General features: G+C 41.4%; 1 protein-coding gene across 2 annotated transcripts in view; it reads right to left on the reverse strand.

The window, feature by feature from the left end:
* Positions 1–20688, reverse strand: part of kif19 (kinesin family member 19) — a 219357-nt gene that overhangs the window by 99163 nt on the left and 99506 nt on the right. For both annotated transcript variants that reach the window (XM_078570994.1, XM_078570993.1), the window contains exon 3: positions 2779–2889. In XM_078570994.1, the coding sequence (XP_078427120.1) occupies positions 2779–2889 (111 nt within the window). The remainder of the gene's footprint in view (positions 1–2778; positions 2890–20688) is intronic.

Here is a 20688-nt window from a genome sequence, read left to right on the forward strand (position 1 = left end):
TTGTTGCATAAGGCTCCTGTGAAGTGCGCTGGGACATGTTGCTTCACTGAAGGTGCTAAGTAGATGATGTTGTTGCAGTTGACTTTTGCTTTTCTAAAATTCTGCTCATTTTTACCGCCACATGCTCATTCTTTCTGCACGTTATTGACCAGAGAATTCACAGCTGCAATTTTCCAATCTATGTCGAATCTCAAGGGAGAATAGAGAATGAAATACAAAAAACCCTGCCTATGCTACAATGGAAGCTCCAATCACAAAGGCATTATCCAGTCAGGCACCACTGAAATTGCTCTCAAAACCTCCAGAGCTTGCACTAATGAAATGGCATCGAGCTTTATCCTCAGTGAGATTTTATCAATAAGAAATGCTGAGAATCCAATTTCCTGCTTCATCCTTTAACATTCCCAAGAAAAGTAGTTTGCGCTCGTTTCTGCAGCCTAATCAACTACAATGCACATTTTCTAACACAGTATAGTGCCCTGTCATACACATGGATGAGGAAGATAAGAATTTATAAAGTAAGAAAAAAAATTGTACTTCTGAAGCAATTACTAAACTATGGGAGAGAAATACCATGTCAAAGTTGCACAATATATAGCTGCCTGACAAAAGCAAGCACTAATAAGATACTGGTTGAAATTAGTGGAAGTGACGATGCGTAGAACAATATCGCTAGATTCTGCATTTAATTATATAAACAATTTCAGAGCAAAGTGACCCAGTGCCGTGACCATTGCAGTGTGATTTGCATGGATTGAGTTGCTGTAAAGCTAATGCGTAAATTGTGGGACTTTCTCGTATCACAATTGAGGAGGCACAAAATGGTATTTGGACTACTGGTGCAGGAGGTGGTGTCAAGGAAGACTATGGTTCAAGCTGAAGGCCATGAGATCTGTTCAGTTTGTGTGTGGAACTACCTTGTACATAACCCATCTTGTAGAAGAGGAATAGGTGATAAATACAGGAGGAATAAGTACCTAGGTGAGTAAACAGTACATAGAGAGGGGATAAGCATTGTATGCAAAGTAGAAATTGATAATCCCTCGAGTTCAAGTTGGTTCACTATGTCCAAGGTTTGGTCTAATTTGAGCCCTGCCTAATTGAAGATCTACACCCACACAAATTTATTCAATTTCACAATAGGAATTTAATTTTGTAGTTTTAAAAAGGGGGAAGTAAAGCATCTTAGTTAAGGGTCTGTACCTGGAAGATCGTAGCCAGAAATGTCAAAGCAACTGCAGAAGATGCAACACCTGCCCCTTCACTTCCTCTCTCCTCACCGTCCAAGGGCCCAAACACTCCTTTCAAGTGAAGCAGCATTTCACTTGCACTTCCCTCAACTTAGTCTACTGCATTCGTTGCTCCCAATGCGGTTTCCTCTACATTGGAGAGACCAAACGCAGACTGGGTGACTGCTTTGCAGAACACCTTCGGTCTGTCCGCAAGCATTACCCAGACCTCCCTGTCGCTTGCCACTTCAACACTCCACCCTGCTCTCATGCCCACATGTCTGTCCTTGGCTTGCTGCATTGTTCCAGTGAAGCTCAACGCAAACTGGAGGAACAGCACCTCATCTTCCGACTAGGCACTTTACAGCCTTCTGGACTGAATATTGAGTTTAACAATTTTAGATCTTGAACTCTCTCCTCCATCCCCACCCCCTTTCCATTTCTTCCCCCTCCTTTTTGTTTTTTCCAATAATTTATATAGATTTATCTTTTCCCACATATTTCCATTATTTTTAAATGTATTTCCACCCATTGTTTATCTCTACCTTTTAGCCCTCTTAGTATTCCTTCACCCCACCCCCACTAGAGCTATCTGTACCTTGTCTGTCCCACTTTCTACTCTTAATTAGCACATTCCTTTAGATAATATCACCACCTTCAACACCTCTTTGTCCTTTTGTCTGTGACATCTTTTGGTTATCTCCACCTATTACTGGCTGCTTGTCCCAACAACATCCCCCCCCGCCCCACCCCCCGGCCCCACACCACACACACACACACACACACACTTAAACCAGCTTATATTTCACCCACTGTCCTATTTTTACTTAGTTCTGTTGAAGGGTCATGAGGACTCGAAACGTCAACTGTGATCTTCTCCCCCGATGCTGCCAGACCTGCTGAGTTTTTCCAGGTATTTCTGTTTCTGTTTTTGTGATGTCAAAGTGGTGCTCAATTCAAACTGAGTTGAAACAAATAAGGCAAATTAATTCTTTCAACTTTGCTGCCAGAAATTGCTGAGCAGAGTTCCTCAAGAGAGGCTGTGAAAACTAATAAATACTGGACTCCTTATCAGAGGGTCATCTGTTCAAATCTTAACCTACATCATTATCAGTCTAAATCTACATAGTCACCAAACACAAATATTGTAATGTAAGTTTAAGAATTGTAATTGTTTTGGGTTTTTAGTGTCAGAATTCTGCTCAGTACTGTCCATCTCTAGGCTTGTACTATTGAAATGGTTAATTTGATTATGTGTCTTTGTTTAGCTTGTATTAATTAATTTCTAACGCATGGACCTGGCATAATGTAATTTCCATACCCAGGCTGTGGCCTCAACATCACATTGTTATGGTTTTGAAATGCATGCGTTACTCTCTTCCTTTCAAAATCATTAATTTAATAGTATCTTTTTTTAAAGTGTTCTTTTAGTTATTCCTTGGGCATAATTGATACTCTTTCCAGATCTTCACTACCACCCACCAGGTGAGGAGACCAAAACTGGACACACCATTCGAACTGAGATCTTGTACAATATTAAATATCTCACCTGAGATGCAGTGTAATTGAAGGTCACGTCAAACATGTACGACTTCTCTCGAGAGCGGTTGGCTCGTAGAATGTCATCAGGGTCCTCCATTGGATCCATTAGCACCACCATCTATAAAGGAGGCATAATACATATTATTAGAAGTGAACAAAAGGAAATTCCTGTCAACAGTGTTAAATACACTTTAAAAGCATGCTACACGCCAAATTCCTGCCCCAGTAAGTGGAGGATATTACTGTGATATCAAGATAAATGATAAACCTTTCAATTGCAGCATCACTTTGTTGAGAGAAATGTTCCCTATAACCTTTGAATCCAAAGATTTTAGACTTGATCAGTAAAGAATTTGTGTGACAAAACATTATCCTATAATTAAGGATTTCCACCAGCAGAGTGCAGGCCAACCAATAAACAGTGAATAATTTCACATCATGTCATGTTTTGCATTTGCCTACACTATAAGTCTTTTAACATTCTCCTAAATCTACAGCCATTACTTTCACCTGTGGAGCCAACTTTAACTTTGCAAACTCAATGATATGTTGCATTTTAATGGTGCAGTTGAGCTCAAATGTCACCCACTATTCTCATTGATGCTTTTATTTTCTCCCTGAATGTATAGTGCTATCTAGTTGTCATATCTGTGCACACCAATAAACCCATCTGTTTCTCCCCTCCATCATTAAATCAGAGCGAGCTTACAACTTCTGAACAACACTGTCAGAGCTTGCACATTGTCACATAACACATATATTTGCATATTATTACAAATCCATCTTGTTAGAGATTCACAGGGCCATACCAACTAATCACCCGAGCCTGTTCTGCCATTCAATTACATCATGGCTGATCTGTACCGCAACTCATTTATCTGCTTTTGATCCACATCCCTTAGTGCACTACTTAAAAAAAAATCTATCAATATCAGTTTTGAAAACTTCAATGTCTACTGTCCTTCGGGAAGTGAGTCCCAAATTTCCAATATCCTGTGTGTGGAGAATGTGCTTCCTGATTTCACTCCTAAATGGACCAGCTTTAATTTTAAGATTATATCCTCTTGCTCTGGATTGCTCCACCAAAGGATGAAGTTTTTTTTCTAAGAATCTTTATCATTTTAAGCACCTGAATTCAATCTTTCCTTAATCTTCTATTATCAAGGGAATACAAACCAAGTTAATGCAACCTGTCATCATAATTTAGCACTTTAAGTCCTGGCATCATTCTAGGGTGAATCTGCACTGTACCTAATCCAAGGTCTATGTCTTTCCTGAGATACAGTGCTCAAAACAGAACACAGCATTCTAGATAGGGTCGGATTAAGCTTCTGTAAAACTAAACATCTGTAATTTATTTTTGAATTTCAACCCTCGGATAAAGGCCGACATCTCATTTGTCTTTTTCATTATTATTTGCTTCTGCAGCAGCTTTTAGTGATTTGTGTGCATGGATACTTAAATGCCTTTGCTCCTCCACAGGTCCTAGTTTCTCACTTTTAAATAATATTCTGATTTGGCTTCACTCAGATATAAAGTAGATGACTCTACATTTTTACACATTGAACTCCTTTCGCCACAGCTTTGCCCACTCACTTAATGGGCAGGACTTTCCTGTCGGCGAGCGGGGGTGGGGCCCACTCACCAACACGTAAAATGACACGCGGTGCCATTGGGCGGAACTCCCGATGTCACCGCGCCCCATTTAAATTTTCAGGTAGGCAGGGGTGCAGCGAAATCAGCTGTGCGCCCGCCAACCTGTCAATGGCCAATTGAGGCCATTGACAGAGTCAATTAAGTAATTAAAGGACCTGCCCGTCCAACCTTAAGGTTGGCGGGCAGGCCAGGAGCCCTGGCGGGAATTAGAAAAAGCATGTAACCTCATCCACGGGCGGAATGAGGTTTCAAGTAGGTTTTTAAAAATTTTAATAAAGATTTTGTAAAAATTATGGACATGTCCCAGCTCATGTGGCATTGTCACATGAGGGGACATGTTAGGGAAATTTTATTTTTCTATTTTGAGGTTTTTAACATTTAGAACCGATCTCCCTAAGGCTGCACTTAGCCTCAGGAAGATGAGTGCGCTCTTTCATGCGCATGCGCGGAAGAGCGCACTCTCGATTTTGGGATTCCCCCCGCCCGCACAGGGAGCGCATAACGCTTCTGTGCGGACGTTATGCTGGGCGGGCCTTAATTGAACCGCCCAATTAAAATGGCGCCATGCCCCCGATCTAGGGAGTTGATCGGAAGCATGGCAGCACCCATCCGCCTTTCAACTTCACTCCCGATGGGGGGGAAAATTCAGCCCAATGTGTCTACGTCCTTTTGTAACTTCCTGTTCCCATCTACACAATCCGCTGTGCCTCCTAATTCAGTGTAATCTGCATGTTTGAATATACAATTCGCCATTCCAAGTCAGTGATATATATGCTGAATAACTAAGAGCTTAGTACAAATCCCTTTGGGGAAACTAAATTTTACATTCCTCCAATCAGACATTCCTTTTTTTCCTGCTATCTGTCTCCTCTCTCCCAATAAATTTGCAACCCATGTCACAAGATTACCTCCAATTTTGAGTGCTTTTGCTGATCAAATGTCTTCGAAAGTCCATGCAAAAAAATTGTCGGCCACTCTGCTATCTGCTATACTAGCGCAATCCTCAAAAAGGTTGAACTAGTTTAGATGAATAGTTCTCACACTGGGGTCTGCAGACCCCTGGGTGTCCCTAGAAACCTTCCAGGACGTCTGCAAAATAATCCGAAAGTGTTTACCGAGCAGGACTGGTCTTATGGATAGGAGATGTGGGCGACCACCCAGGGTGCCACAGTCAGCAGGTGCCATGGTCAAGACTGAGTGAGTGAGCGGCAGCCAGAGGTGAACTTGGTTTGAGGTGGGAGGTGAGACCGGAGTGTGACCATTAGATGTGCACTGCAAGTGGGCTGGCTAGCTCCTTCTGGAGAGGAACAAACATGGAGGAGCACTGAGAGCAGCATGAAGACCTCTAAATAGACTTCTAGTTATCAAAGTTCTCTAGCCTGGTGATGGGCTTCAGTGTGAGATCAGCCTTATTCGAGAGAGGGGAGTTTTAAAAAAAAATTTCATTACTACATATGGAATATTCACACCACACAGGTGCCAGGCAATGACCCGCCTCCGACAAGAGAGACCCTAAACCTTTGACATTTAACAGCATTACCATTGCTGAATCTCCCGCCATCAACATTCTGGGGGAGGCGTTCACCATTGACCACATGTTTAATTGGACCAGTCATATAAATATGGACACTGCACATATACAAATACTATGCACTGCAGCAAGTTGCCAAGGCTCCTTGACAGCACCTTCCAAACCCACGACCTCTACCACCTAGAAGGGCAAGGGCAGCAGATGCATGGGAACACCACCAGCTGCAAGTTCCCCTCCAAGCCGCACACCATCCTGACTTGGAAATACATCGCCATTTCTTCACTGTCACTGGGTTAAAAACCTAGAACTCCCTTCCTAACAGCACTGTGGGTGTACCTACACCATATGGACTGCAGTTTATGAAGGTGGCTTACCACCACCTTCTCAAGGACAGTTAGGGATGCGCAATAAGTGCTGGCCTTGTCAGCGGTGCCCACTTAAATTCAAAGAAAGGCACCAAAATACAGATTTCCAAGGATGTCGTTTTCCCCAATTGAGATAATGGGTTCCAGGATTATTAACCCATTTGAAAAGGGATCCTTCAACCAAAACATTTTGAGAGCTACTGGTTTAGACAGACAAGATCTACCCTTCCAATCCCCGTTGACTCTCTTTGATCAGGTTCATAAGATCATAAGAAATAGGAACAGGGGTAGGCCATTCGGCCCATCAAACTTGCTCCGCCATTCAGTAAGATCATGGCTGATCTGATTGTGGCCTGAACCGCACTTTCTTGCCTGTCCCCCATAATCCTTGACTCCCTTGTCATTTAAAAATCTATCTAACTCAGCCTTGAATATATTCAATGGTGCAGCCTCCACTGCTCTCTGTGGAAGGGGGTTCTAAAGATTAATGATAATTTGAGAGAAGAAATTCCTCCTCATCTCCGTCTAGAATGGGAGACCCCCAATTTTTAGACTGTGTCCTCGACCATGATTTTGGCAACAGCATGCCGTTCCCAGCATTGTATCTGGAACTGTGCTCCACCCACCGCCCCCCCTTTCTCTCTTCTTTGCAGTTTCCCATGCGGTAATAATTAAAATTCTAAGTCCCAGCGGCGAGCATGGAAGACACATTAGATTTAATGGCAGGGAAAGCTTTTCATTGGTGAATACTACCATCAGCTGACAATGCTGCATCCAAGGGCAGCCTATTAAAGAGCTTCCTGGTCAAACAGTGGGGCTCTGCATCATGGCCACAACTTTCTTACCCAACTCCATTACCATTAACATAAGACTTGAATGTACAAAGGTGGCATGTGTGTTTTCAAAATTAAATTTCACTTGTAAATATTTCGCATTACATTGGTTTCACTTTTATTCACGAGTGCATCATCGCTATTTGTTGAGACTAGCTTAGTCAGAGAGTTAAATGTACTGGCGCCCCTCATGGCTGATACACACTGATACTTTCAGGGGAGTTAGGTACATTTCCTTTATTGTGGATGAGGCAATGTTGTGGTTTTTTTTTTGTTCACTCTTCATTGAATGTTAACGTTAGTGTCCAGTGTTGCACTCGACACTCTGTGGGACATGGCTGAACTGGCAGGCTCAGCTGGCCCTCCCTTTTATGCATTGTGAAGGGCATTGTCTGACAGCACTCTCAGCGGAGGTAATTGAAATGTTGTCGGTGAACTCAAAGCCCTGTAAGGACTCTGCCAACACACTGAGATGGGCACACATTTGGACAATAATGACACTGCCCTTTAGGCTCCTCAATTTCTTACCTTGACTGACTGTCCCCACTCATCACTGACTCACCCTTACTGGTCCCTAGCCTCCATGCAAGAGTCCATTCTCCTGTTCCCCTCCCTTGTGCCGTAGAGTTAAACAAGGAAAAACGCTGACTTTACACACAACTGCACAAAGCCGGCTGGTGCACGTCACCTTTAAACAATGATGAATCGGGTGCCACGAGATTCTTGTGCACCGCTGACTTTACCTTGAAGGTAAGATGTAATGAAAAACAGTTTTACACTAATGAATATTCATGGAAGCAAGGTAGGAACCCAGCACAAACTGGCCTAATGCTCAACACGCTGCTGACTATCTGCATCTCAATCTGTCATCGGCAAATCAAAATTTCCCATCCCGGCTAATTAAGTCACCGCTCTGGCCATGTTTCCAACCCTTGTGGGCTTCATAAAATCCCCTCCTCCAGTTCTAGGATCCCCCAGGAGAGGAAACATCCTCTCAGCATCTACCCTGTCAATCCCCCTCAGAATCTTCTTATATGTTTCAATAAGATCACCTTCCCATTCTCCTAACAATTGTTATAGTTTTCCAAGTGCTCAGTCACTCTATCTGTTAATAGATTCCAGTAATTTCCCACAATCCCATTCTAACATGCAACTTCAGGGGGAAAAGGTCTTTACCCCAGAATTATGTTTCAGGACTAAACTGCTCCACTATCAGTACTATTCTCTAAAATAGCTACTGTCAGTCCCTGCAAAGCTCATTATTCATGTGAGGAGCAGCAACTTTGTCACTCTAAGTTGGGAGTAAGTTCCTTTAAGATAATGTAATCGAATTGTATAGGACAATGATGAAAAAGTAGGGTTAACATCCTGTTATAAAAATGTATGGAGGAATGTTAAACATTTATCATCTGCTTTCAATGATAGCTGTAATCCACATTGTTCTTCTGACCTTGTCAAAAAAGTTTATTTACTTATATAGGAAATACAAACTATTACACAGTGAGATCATTGTTAAAAATGCACAAAAATGTGGCCTGCAGGATCACTTTCTGGGAGCTGAAAGTTGTGCTCTCAAAGTGTCCCTGACTGAGGTCCTCCATTGGGCTTTGCAATGTATAATACTCTTATTGATAATTGATGTGTCTCCTCATATTTCCCACTATGTTGACCATCCTAATATAGCTTTCTTCCCAGTTACTGCACAGTATGAAAATAAGGGATCTTGTGAATAAAGTAAAAACAGCTAAATTACACTGCGACTAGCAGACAAAATCACCGCACGCCCAATTTAATCTCAGTGTAATTTGTTCAGTTTAAGTGAAATGTATTCTGCACTCCACATTTCCAAACCCAGGCTGTGGCAGCAATGCTCACAAAAGCCTTTTATTTTATTTGTTCACAGGATGTGGGTGTCACTGGCTAGATCAGCATTTATTGCCCATCCCCTAATTGCCCTTGTTCAGAGGGCATTTAAGAGTCAACCACATTATGGATCTGGAGTCACATGTAGGCCAGACCAGGTAAGGACAGCAGTGAACCAGATGGGTTTTTACAATAATCAACAATGGTTTCATGGCCATCATTAGACTTTTAATTTCAGATTTTTATTCAATTCAACTATCTGCTTTGGTGGGATTTGAACACCAGTCCCCAAAACATTACCCTGGGTCTCTGGATTACCAGTCCAGTGATAATACCACTACATCATCACCTCCCCCACCACTTGATCTCAAAAAAGCAGCTACAGCTAGTCTTGAAGAAAATAAAGATGATAGCTGGGTATGTCCCAGAAATATTTCTTCATGAAAAAAGAAAAACAGCACTTTAGCAAATTGATTATCTTATACAACTTCTCCAGGGACAAACACTAAATAGAAACATCTGCAACTGTGATTCTCGAAAAACGTCAATTTGTTATAAACTGCTACTTCCTAAAGTTTATGAAGAATTAACAGTAGTGGGCTGCTTCAGGGTAAACCAATCCCACAGAATGGAGCCTCAAACAGCCATTGGGCCCCTAAGCTATGCATAGGCTTGGGTGAAGGATGCCTCATTTGTCCTCACCTAATAAGGCAGATGGCACACCTCTGGTTGGAAATGTGTGCTCGCTTCTTATCCACCATAATGCGGCCTTAATAACCTGAGCAGTGTCTGATATAGGGGAACATATGAATGAACTCATGGGCCATTCAATTTAAATGATCAAGTTTGTTTCCAAAAAACTTCCAAATTGTTTTTTTGATGTATTAAACAAACGGGAAATAATAAATCAGCAGTAGTGTCAAACGATAATTTACTCCCCACCCCCCCACTTGACCCCACAGAGATGATTGGGCCTATATGGCATACTGAGAAGTGATAAAAATAAGGCAATGATCTATGTTTCACTGTTAACTGGGAGCAGAGTTACAATCAGGATTTTAAAAACATTATGGTGTTTATGGTCAACTAGCAGTTTCTGAATTTCCTCCCCTCAGTAAAAATAAACTATTGCCACAGTGCAAGGAAATTGAAGGATTGTCTAAAGTGGCCACTGCTTGCTAATACTACCGTCCACCACCTCGTATTTCCTCTACAGATGGAGATGTGGACAAAGTCTGAGATAAGACCAAGTGATGTCTGCTGTATGTTTACTGAGCCTCAGTGAGCATTCCCATATTACAATGTTGTCAGCAGAATGGGATACCGGCCGCATATTCCTTTTGGTAAGTAACAAAACTCCCCAACATTTTATTCCTGCTATGTTTCAATACCACTGCCTTTTGGGAAAATCATGCAGGAAACATAGGGAAGTTAAGACAAAGAAGCCTGTCTATGTGGACATTTGGAATTATCATGGACATGTGGGAAGAAAAGCAACTGACCAGAAGAATTAGCAGGTTCTGTAATACATCGATTGACACATTCTGTTTTAGCTGAAATCACTTCAAATAGTATGGAGATATCAGGGACAAAAACACGTCACACTGTTTATTGAACACTAGCCAGTATTTGAAAAACAGGTTTGACTACTGTGAATCTCCTGAGGCAGAAGACATCAATTCATGCTGTATATTAATGTACTGTACAATAAATTGAGAGAAGCATCATCTTATATCTGACTCTACACATTTTTAAAAGACATTTTATTTGAAATACAAAAGTTGTCTTTTATGAAATCTGTCACTTTTGTTTTTACGAGCTTCGAAAATACATTCACTTTGTTTAGTTAGTTTTATTCATAACAAAGGTTCTGCCCTGCACTGGGGACTCCTACTCCTACCCAATGCTTACAGATCAAGGGTGTGATGTTGCTGAGTATTCAAATACTTGTCCTTCCAAACCAGACTGACAGCGATTTTGAATGGGATGTCAGTAAAAAATCTCAAAACTGGGATTGATTTATTTTTTATTCGGCAAAGGTATAAAGGATTACAGAAAAGGCAGGAAGACTGAGTTAAAATACAGATGGGCTGTGCTCTAACTGAATGGCGGAATAGGTTGGAGGGTTGAATGGCCTATTCCTATCTTGCTAACCGTCAGCAAACAAACAACAATTGTGTCTCCTCCAATTAGGTTACCAGAATCTTAGACAGACAGATATATTCTGCTGTCCTCCTCCTCACCGCACCACACCCCCCCCAACCCCCAAATCATGGAACACAAGGAGAAACCATCATATGAATGCAAAACTGGCAACAAAAAAAAGGACAGCAACAACTAAAGCACCTGAGAAAAGAAACTAGGAAAAAGCAAAACACTCCCATCTTTTGGAGTCAGTCACAGCTGCTGTTTGTTCAATGCGTCACATGCATGATAAACAGCGGGTTGTCAACAGAAAATTTTGTTTATTCACCTGAGTAAAAGGACAGCAGAGCAGCAGAATTGATCTAAATTGGGTTATTTAAGGCTAGTTCAAAGGATCCTTCTGAAATAGATGTTGCTTCCTGTCCTTGTGCAACTGTGATAGCAATTGTAAAGAGCAGCAGGATAATCTCAGCATCCTAGCCCATAAATCTTTACGGTATTCATTTTCTCAGCAGGGCATCAGAATAAAGATGAGTAGTTGGATTGCTGCTCTAACCCGGTTTCATAATGTTAAAATATGAGAATGTGTAACATATGAAAATATAAATATTTATAATTTAGTTGATTTAATTTACATTTTCAATAACAAAAAGAGAGGGAAATGAACAATGTATTTAAAGGAAGCATAACATGTTTACAATGCACAAGTTCACTACAGGATTCATTTTATATTAACACATTAGAATGTAAAGTACTTTATTGCTTCAACCGCTCCCCCCCATAAAAGTTCATACACCACCTACATTCATCCAAATTACCCAGTAGATAATGTATTCATCTGTGATTTAACACAAGTTCCATCTCCCACAGCTTGACAGATGACAGTCATTAAAATCCAATCAGTTTAATGAAAAGTACTCTCTGCAGCTCCAAACACATGCCAAAAAGCTGGATGAAAAGCAAGGAAAGAAAAGGCAGGATTGATGGAATTGGTTATGGGAGGTCATGCTAGAACAAATCTACTGAAATCAAATAAAATTGGGCCAGCAGTTCTGAGTGCAAACGGGTTCTTAATTATATCATGAGCTGTGGCCAGGCAACTTCTCTCAGACCAGCACAAGGACACAGTGGGTGTTGCACATTTTCAATGTAACAACGTTCATATGCACATATAGCATTGGGAAGGCAATTAGGATGTTGGCATTTATTGCAAGGGGAAATAGAATACACAAGTAGGAAATCTGAAATAAAAACAAATTGCTGGAAAATCTCAGCAGGTCTGGCAGCATCCGTGGAGAGAGAAACAGAGTTAACATTCAACATATGACTCTTCTTTTGCTTTTATAAAAGTAGGGAAGTTTTACTGCAGCTGTAGAGGGCATTGGTGAGCTCAAATCTGGAGCACTGTGTACAGTTTTGGGTCTCCTTATTTGAGAAGAAGATATAATTGCATTAGAAACAATTCAGAGATGGTTTACTTTGTTAATTCCAATAAGTGTAAATAATGGAAGAATGATTCTGAAGCTAGTCTTTTACCTCAAACACATTTATTCTTAACACAGCAACATAACTAACTCCCTTCCCATTGGAGTGTTGCAGCTGTACCCATTTATAGGTGAGCCAAGGCCCATCACCTGCAATTGTCTTAACAATGTAATTGCCAGCCAACAGGATGATTGTTATTAGACCTTTTTTAAAATTCATTCGGGGGATGTGGGCTTCACTGGCTAGGCCAGCATTTGTTGCCCATCAGAAGGTGGTGGTGAGCTGCCTTCTTGAGCTGCTGTAGTTAATGTAGTGTAGGTACACCCACAGTTAGGGAGTTCCAGGATTTTTACCCAGCAGCAATGAAGGAACAGGGAACATATTTCTAAGTCAGGATGGTGTGTGACTTGAAGGGGAACTTCCAGGTGGTGGTGTTTCCATAAATCTGCTGCAGTTGTCCTTCTAGATGGTAGTGGTCGTGGGTTTGGAAGGTGCTGTCTGGGGGCCATGGTGAATTCCTGCAGTGCATCTTGTAGATGGTACACACTGCTGCTACTGTCCTTCAGTGGGAGAAGAAGTGAATGTTTGTGTATGTGGTGCCAATCAATCGGGCTGCTTTGTTCTGGATGGTGTCAAGCTTCTTGAGTGTTGTTGGAGCTGTACTCATCCAGGCAACTGGGGAGTATTCCATCACACTCCTGACTTGTACCTCGTAGAAGGTCGACAGGTTTTGGGGAGTCAGGAGATGAGTTACTCGTCGCAGGATTCCTAGCCACTGACCTACTCTTGTAGCCACAGTATTTATATGGCTAGTCCAGTTCAGTTTCTGGTCAATGGTAACCCCCAAGATATTGATAGTGGGAGATTCAGTGATGGTAATGCCATTGGATGTCAAGGGGTGATGGTTAGATTACCTCTTGTTGGAGATGGTCATTGCCTGCACTTGTATGGCATGAATGTTACTTGCCAGCCCAAGCCTGGATATTGTCCAGGTCTTGCTGCATTTGGACGTGGACTGCTTCAGTATCTGAGGAGTCACGAATGGTGAACATTGTGTAATCATCAGCGAACATCCCCACATCTGACCTTTTGATGGAAGGAAGGAGCTGAAGATGGTTGGGCCAAAGACACCACCCTGAGGAACGCCTGCAGTGATGTCCTGGAGCTGAGATGACTGACCTCCAAAAACAACAACCATCTTCCTCTGTTCTAGGTATGACTCCAATGAGTGGAGAGTTTTCCCCCAATTGCTATTGACTCCAGTTTTGCTAGGGCTCTTTGGTGCCACACTTGGTCAAATGCGGCCTTAATGTCAAGGGCAGTTACTATCACCTCACCTCGGGAGCTCAGCTCTTTTGTCCATGTGTGAACCAAGGCTGTAATGAGGTCAGGAGCTGAGTGGCCCTGGTGGAACCCAAACTGGGCGTTAGTGAGCAAGTTATTGCTAAGCAAGTGCTGCTTGGTAGCACTGTTGATGACCCCTTCCATTACTTTACTGATGATCGAGAGTAGACTGATGGGGTGGTAATTGGCCAGGTTGGTTTTTTCCTGCTTTTTGTGTACAGGACATACCTAGGCAATTTTCCACATAGCCAGCTAGATGCCAGTTTTGGAGCTGTACTGGAACAGTTTGGCTAGGGGCGCGGCAAGTTCTGGAGTACAAGTATTCAGTACTATTGCTAGAATGTTGTCAGGGCCTTTGCAATATCCAGTGCCTTCATCCATTTCTTGATATTACATGGAGTGAATTGAATTGACTGAAGACTGGCACCTGTGATGCTGGGGGCCTCCAGAAGAGGCCGAGATGGATCATTCACTTGGCACTTCTGGCTTAAGATGCTTCAGCAAATGCTTCAGCCTTGTCTTTTGCACTGATGTGCTGGGCTCCCCCATCATTGAGGATGGGGATATTTGTGAAGCCTCCTTGAGAATGTAATTACTGATACATTGACACTCTTGACTCATTCCTGGGATAAGGCCTTATGAATATGCCTTATGAATAAAGGTTGAACAGGTTGGGCCTAGAACCATTGGAGTTTAAAAGAATGAGAGGTGATCTTATGAAACATAAGATCCTGAGGGGATTTGAAAGGGTAGATACTGGGAAGATGTTTCCACGTATGGGAGAGACTCGAAGCAGGGAGCACATTCTTAAAGGTCTATTATTTAAGATGGAGATGAAGAGACATTTTTTTCTTTCAAATGATCATTAGTATGTGGAATTCTTTTCCCCAGAAAGCAGTGGAGGCTGGGTCATTTATTCAAGGCAGAGTTTGACAGATTTTTGATAGACAAGGGAGTCAAGGGTTATGGGGAGCAGGCGGCAAAGTGGAGTTGAAACTACATCAAGATCAGCCATGATCTTACTGAATGGTGGAGCAGGCTCGAAGGGCTGAATAGTCTACTCCTGCTCCTATGCACCTAAACCTAGGGGACCTTTATCTTTGAATCTGGCCCATACCAAAACTGGCTAAGAAGGGCACAGACTGCAAAATTTGTGAACAATTTCATTCCTCATTACAACCCCAAATCCAACAAGAAGACAAGTATGGAGAATTAATTAGAATCTAGAAGGCAGCTGGCTCATTATACACTTTAAGTAACAGATAATTAAACTGATTTCTGGTGACTGTAGATGTTAAGATATTTGCTTCATAATGGCATTATTTCACTTTCAGTACCTATCATTGCTTTATTGTTGACTTCACCAGCTGGAAATGAATTCTCTTAGCTTTTTGTCTGCACCAGTTGGCAGAGTATCTTAGGATATTGTAAATTTTATAGATTCAGTAAAAATTACCTTTTGCTGTTTTCAATTTCACATTTCAAATTGCTTCTCAATCTTGCTTATCTAACAGTTGCCGACCATGGAGGGGACTGATTTATTTTTCAGCTCTTATGCACAATGTTTGCATGGATAAAGCTCAATCGTGTTCCAGGTCTCTCCATAGTTTACCCACCATGCAAAGTTTGAGAGTTAATCCCTGAAATGGCCTACACACCTCAAGACAGCAGCGTGAAAAATATTGAAACCTCCATGAATAACCTGTGGAACTTAATTCATTTTTTTAGAATTGTTTCAAATCGGTCCACAAATTACTGTGGTGACAGATTGGGCACTGCAGGATTGGCAAGATCCCCCGTATTTGTGCCCATTGTGACAGTTTACCAATGTTCAGAGGCTGGAACTTTGGGGTTGTGGATGGATTAGATTCATTTTTAAAACTTTTTCAGCCTATTGCCTAACTATTTTTAAACATAGGGCAGTTTTTTCCAGGGCCCTCTCGCCGATGCGTAAGATTACACGGGGTGACATCAGGCGTGCGTCCCGACGTCTCCCCGCATCATTTAGATTTTCAGGTTGGGCGCGCCCGCTGATCTGTCAACAGCCTATTAAGGCCATTAAAAAAGTAATTGGAATCATTAATGGACCTGCCCGTCCAATCTTTAGGTCGGCGGGCAGGCGAAGAGCCCAAGCGGCCTTCAGAAAAAGCATGAAACTTCATCCACGGGCGGGATGAGGTTTCGTGAGGGTTTTAAAAATTTCAGAATAATGTTAAATAAAAGTAATGGACATGTCCCAGCTCATGTGACAGTGTCACATGAGGGGGCATGTCAGGAAAATTTTTTGGTACCCTTTTAAAAGTTTTTATAACTTACAATGAACTAGATCTGTGCACTCATTCATGCGCGAAGGAGCGCACTCCTGGCTCAAGGAATCACCCCCCCCCCCCCCCCAACCCGCACAGGGAGCGCTTCCGAGCGGATGTCACGCTAGGTGGACCTTAATTGGCCCGCCCATGTAAAATGGCAGCGCGCCCCCGACTGGGGGCGCAGATCAGGAACCTGCCCACCCGTGCCTGCTCCTGCGCAACCCCCCCGCAGACTGGGGGAAATTGCTTCCCATAGAATATTTCAACATTTCCCAAGATTAGCTCTGCTTCCAATATTAGATGTAAACAAAATTTCTAGTATCGAGCTCCCCCAGAGCTCAGTTACTGCACCAATTTTATTATTGTAAACATGGCATTTTTCCCATTTCGAACAATTCCACTTCCACAATAAAGATCAACAGTTTGTGTGAAATTACATTTTCGATGTCCGTCACAGTATTAGAAAGTACTGATAATGTGAATTACGATATGGCATAGAGCGATTATTTCATGTCATTGGCATAATTCAAATCTGATTTCCCAAAAAGTCTTGATAACCTGTTTAGTGGTTTCATTTTTCCTACAATTGACATGAATGACGTCCATTATGTATAATTACAATACATTTGACTTTTTCAACAATGCAAATGTCTGACTTCTCAAGAGGTGTGTCATAAGTGACTGAGTCAGAATTACGCAAACAATATGAAATAAATCTGTAAGCTGTTCCATCACTGAACTCTCCTCAAACCAATGGCGATTTTCTCAAGAGTCTTTTTTCATGATGCTCATTACATATCCGGAAAGAGAATTGCCGTAGGTCCAATGCGAACTTTAATTCTCAGTGTTGATCCTAAAAGTTTCCAAGCTGAGGAAAGCTGAGGACGAGTATGAGTGTTTTTACAGGTGTGAGACGAGCAGGAAAAAGTTTGCTGTTGTTGAACATGCCAACATGAACTTTGCAAGTACGAATTCTGGGTCTCATGTTGTTGACATCATTTGCAAACCAATGGAGAAGGGTACTTCTTGTACTGCCACGCGATTAATGCACAAAGAGATGGATTTCTAAAAGAATATGGATACACCAACAGTGCCAAAAACATGGAAAATGTTATCTCTTCTGATCACAAGATATTTGTAACAGTATGTGCGGCCTGGTTTATCTCAATCATGCACTGCCTATGGATTTCTTGCACTTCATTCGTTACAGATCTACCTTTTATAGAAGCTGTTTGTGACATCATGTACAGATATGCTTCAAACTTGTAATTTAGTGGTTAGCTTGAAGGCAGTGGTGTGGGAATGTTTTTAGGCGCAGTGGTGAGCAATGAGTGAGCAGTCTGGCACTCATACCCTTTCAGAGTCAACCAGCCAAGCATGCTGCTGGGCATCAAATTATATTGAGAGATATATGGAAATATATGGCACTGCGCACACGAACAGCAGGAACCAGAAGTCTGGTTGTCATTAAGCTTCCTTCCCAATGCAGGACGCTAGTCAAATTTTCAACAGACTTAGTTCCCATCTTCAGAATACAGAGAGGGAAATGTAAGAAGCATTAATGTAAGAAGTATTTGATGAGGAAGGATAGGACCTATCCAGTGCTCAGTGAAACAAACTGGATTGCAGAATGTGATAAAACAATGAAATTCAATGCAGTAACAAGGAATGTAACTTATTCTGTTACCTTGAAGTAGTGACCATAAGGCCATGGGCCTTTATCCAGGACTGTTTTTACAATTTTTGTTTGAAGCGTCAGTTTTTTTAGGACAGTTGTTTAAAAGTTTTATAGCTTGGTTTGTATGTCCCATCTACTTTCTCAATCATCAGGCAGAATAGGGACCCTGTGTTAATAATGGACTTAAAATGTTTGTCTCTGTACCAACTGATGCTGGAGAGACAAAGTTAGCATACAAATGAGTGAGAAAATACAGTATAGTTGCATTTCAATCTGCATCCAGTCAACATGATGGCAGGATTGCAGGGGTATGCAATAGGTTTCCCACTTTATAGAGTGTCGGTTTAAAATGCTACAGAAACTGAAACTTTGGTGTGATGAGTTTTTGCACCAGAATAACAGTACTAGGCATTTGATAAAGAACTGATAAGACATAAATCTATTCTGTTAACAATATATGATTTGATATTTTTAAATCAGCTTTTAAGTGGAAGACTACAATATTTGAGAGTTTAAGATAGTTCAATCTCACGTACATGGAAAATGCAATTTCTCTACAGACTGGTTTTCCTGCAGATATCATTTCATTAGGTAAAATAATGAAAAAGTCATGGTTGAGGGGCTAGGAGATTTATACTGCCATGAATACTGCAATACAATATACTAAAACTAATCAGGAAGAATTGTCATCTGGTAAATTAATGGCCATGGAGGTCTCAATGTGAAGTGCTGTGAATCAAAAATCAAATTAATCTTCTAAAGGCTACAGGACATTTATTTTGTACTACCGACTTTTATCCTTTGAACAATGAAATATTGGGGTTGTTGGGCAGTGTCTGCTGGATTCAAATCAGGTTTCCTGATGCTATCATGGATTGGAAGCTAAGGGCTGTTGTGGGAGGTATAAATGCTGGAAAGACTTGTATTGTTACCATAGTGATGAAACGTGGAAACCGTGGATTGATGAATATCAGGCTGTACAATTACTCTGCCTTTCATATTAGCAATAATTTTCACCAAAGGAAACACTGGACCTTAAAAGGGTCGGTGTTGTCTTATTTGGCCATCATTGGATCAGGCATCAGGACCTGAAATGCTAACTCTGTTTCTCTCCACAGATGCTGCCTGAGCTGCAGGGTATTTCCAGCATTTTCTGTTTTCATTTCCAGGAAGATTCAGTTGAGAAGAAATTTACAAAGCTAAAATAAAAAAAAACAAGGTCATAGTGTAGCAATTTGGGTAAAGATAAGCAGGACGTTACAGAGAATTTAAAGAAAATAGTGCAATACTGAAGAGGTTCAAATCAGGAAAAAATAGCAAAAAGTAAAAATTAAAGGCACTTTGTCCAAATGCATGATAGATGAATTAATGGCACAAACAGAGATGAATAGTTTTGACCTAAAAGCCAATGCATAGATGTGATAGCAAGGTGACCAAGGCTGGGAAAGTAGATATTCCAGAATACTTGGGTCCAGATTTTCACCAAGTTGGGAGCCCTTTAAAAATAGCAGCTGAACTCGATTCCAGGATTCACCCACATACACATTTCTGGCAATTTTTGCCATCGCAAGATAAGGGTGCAGATAGCTTGTACACATGCAGAACTTGCACCCTTGCTGTTTTCATTGCAGTCCAACATACCCTGCCCACTGCAGCTTTTGTACAGTCGTGCCCCTTCCATAGCAATTCAGAGGAATCATGAACCACAAGGGAACCACAGTTCCAAGTCGGGAACCAAAAATAACAGCAACCTGCTCCTGGAATTCTTTCATTGATAAGCTTTGAAATACAAAAAAAAACTGTTCTTTCCATTTCAATAGTTAGAAGTTATATTGTAAGGTACATGTGTTCTTACTGTAGTGATTGATTATAGGGCCTTGCCTGCAAAGGTAAGCTGACCATTACATTTTCCAGCATTGTGTAAGTGTTGAGATGCATTAGAGTACTTTTCCCATTTGTAACAGTGCTATTGTGCATTCAAAACTGACAAATACAGTGCTTGGGAACTCTAGGTGTCATGATCTAAAGTGATTTAAGTCTTCCCAGCCCTTTAACATTGCAAAAATGAAAGCAGTCTGCAGCTTTTACTTAGAGAAAAAAAAAGCACCTGCTTCTAGATTGTATTGGTTGACAGGCCTGCTATTGTGGCATAGAAAAAAGCATAGCCATCTATTTTCGCAATTTCAATAGGCTTCATTGTCCGGGGTTGTTATGGTTTGTTTTGATAGCTGGGGTTATTATGAATGTTTGGTTGAGTTTCAAAAGCTCCAGCCCCACTTATCTCAGCAAGTGGGCCATGTTAACAGTATGATTGACAGTTTTAAGAGGCTATTAAAGGGTTGTCTGTCTTGGATGTGGTTAGTGAAATAGATGTTTGTTTGTTTTTAATGACAGTTTGACCACTTGAACGGATTTCAATTTTTTGAATGGCTTTTATGAATGTAAGTTTTTTTCAGTATGATGTGTGTTTGAATGACAGCTCTAGTAGATTGTTTGACGTTTAAATTTTTCATCTCTTTTCAAAGACATGGCTCTTGATGTTTATCCATAGTGGATACTGAATGAGTGGCTATGGAGGATACATGGTATGTATGGACAGGATATAGAGGGGACATGGGATGCTTGAGTGGGCATGGGACATATGAGGGAGCATGGAGGAGGCATGGAGTTATGGGGGCATGGAGGTAGTCTGGAGTCGGCATGGGGCA

The sequence above is a fragment of the Cetorhinus maximus genome, chromosome 24 (genome assembly GCF_964194155.1).
Source record: "Cetorhinus maximus chromosome 24, sCetMax3.hap1.1, whole genome shotgun sequence".
Taxonomy (NCBI): Eukaryota; Metazoa; Chordata; class Chondrichthyes; order Lamniformes; family Cetorhinidae; genus Cetorhinus; species Cetorhinus maximus.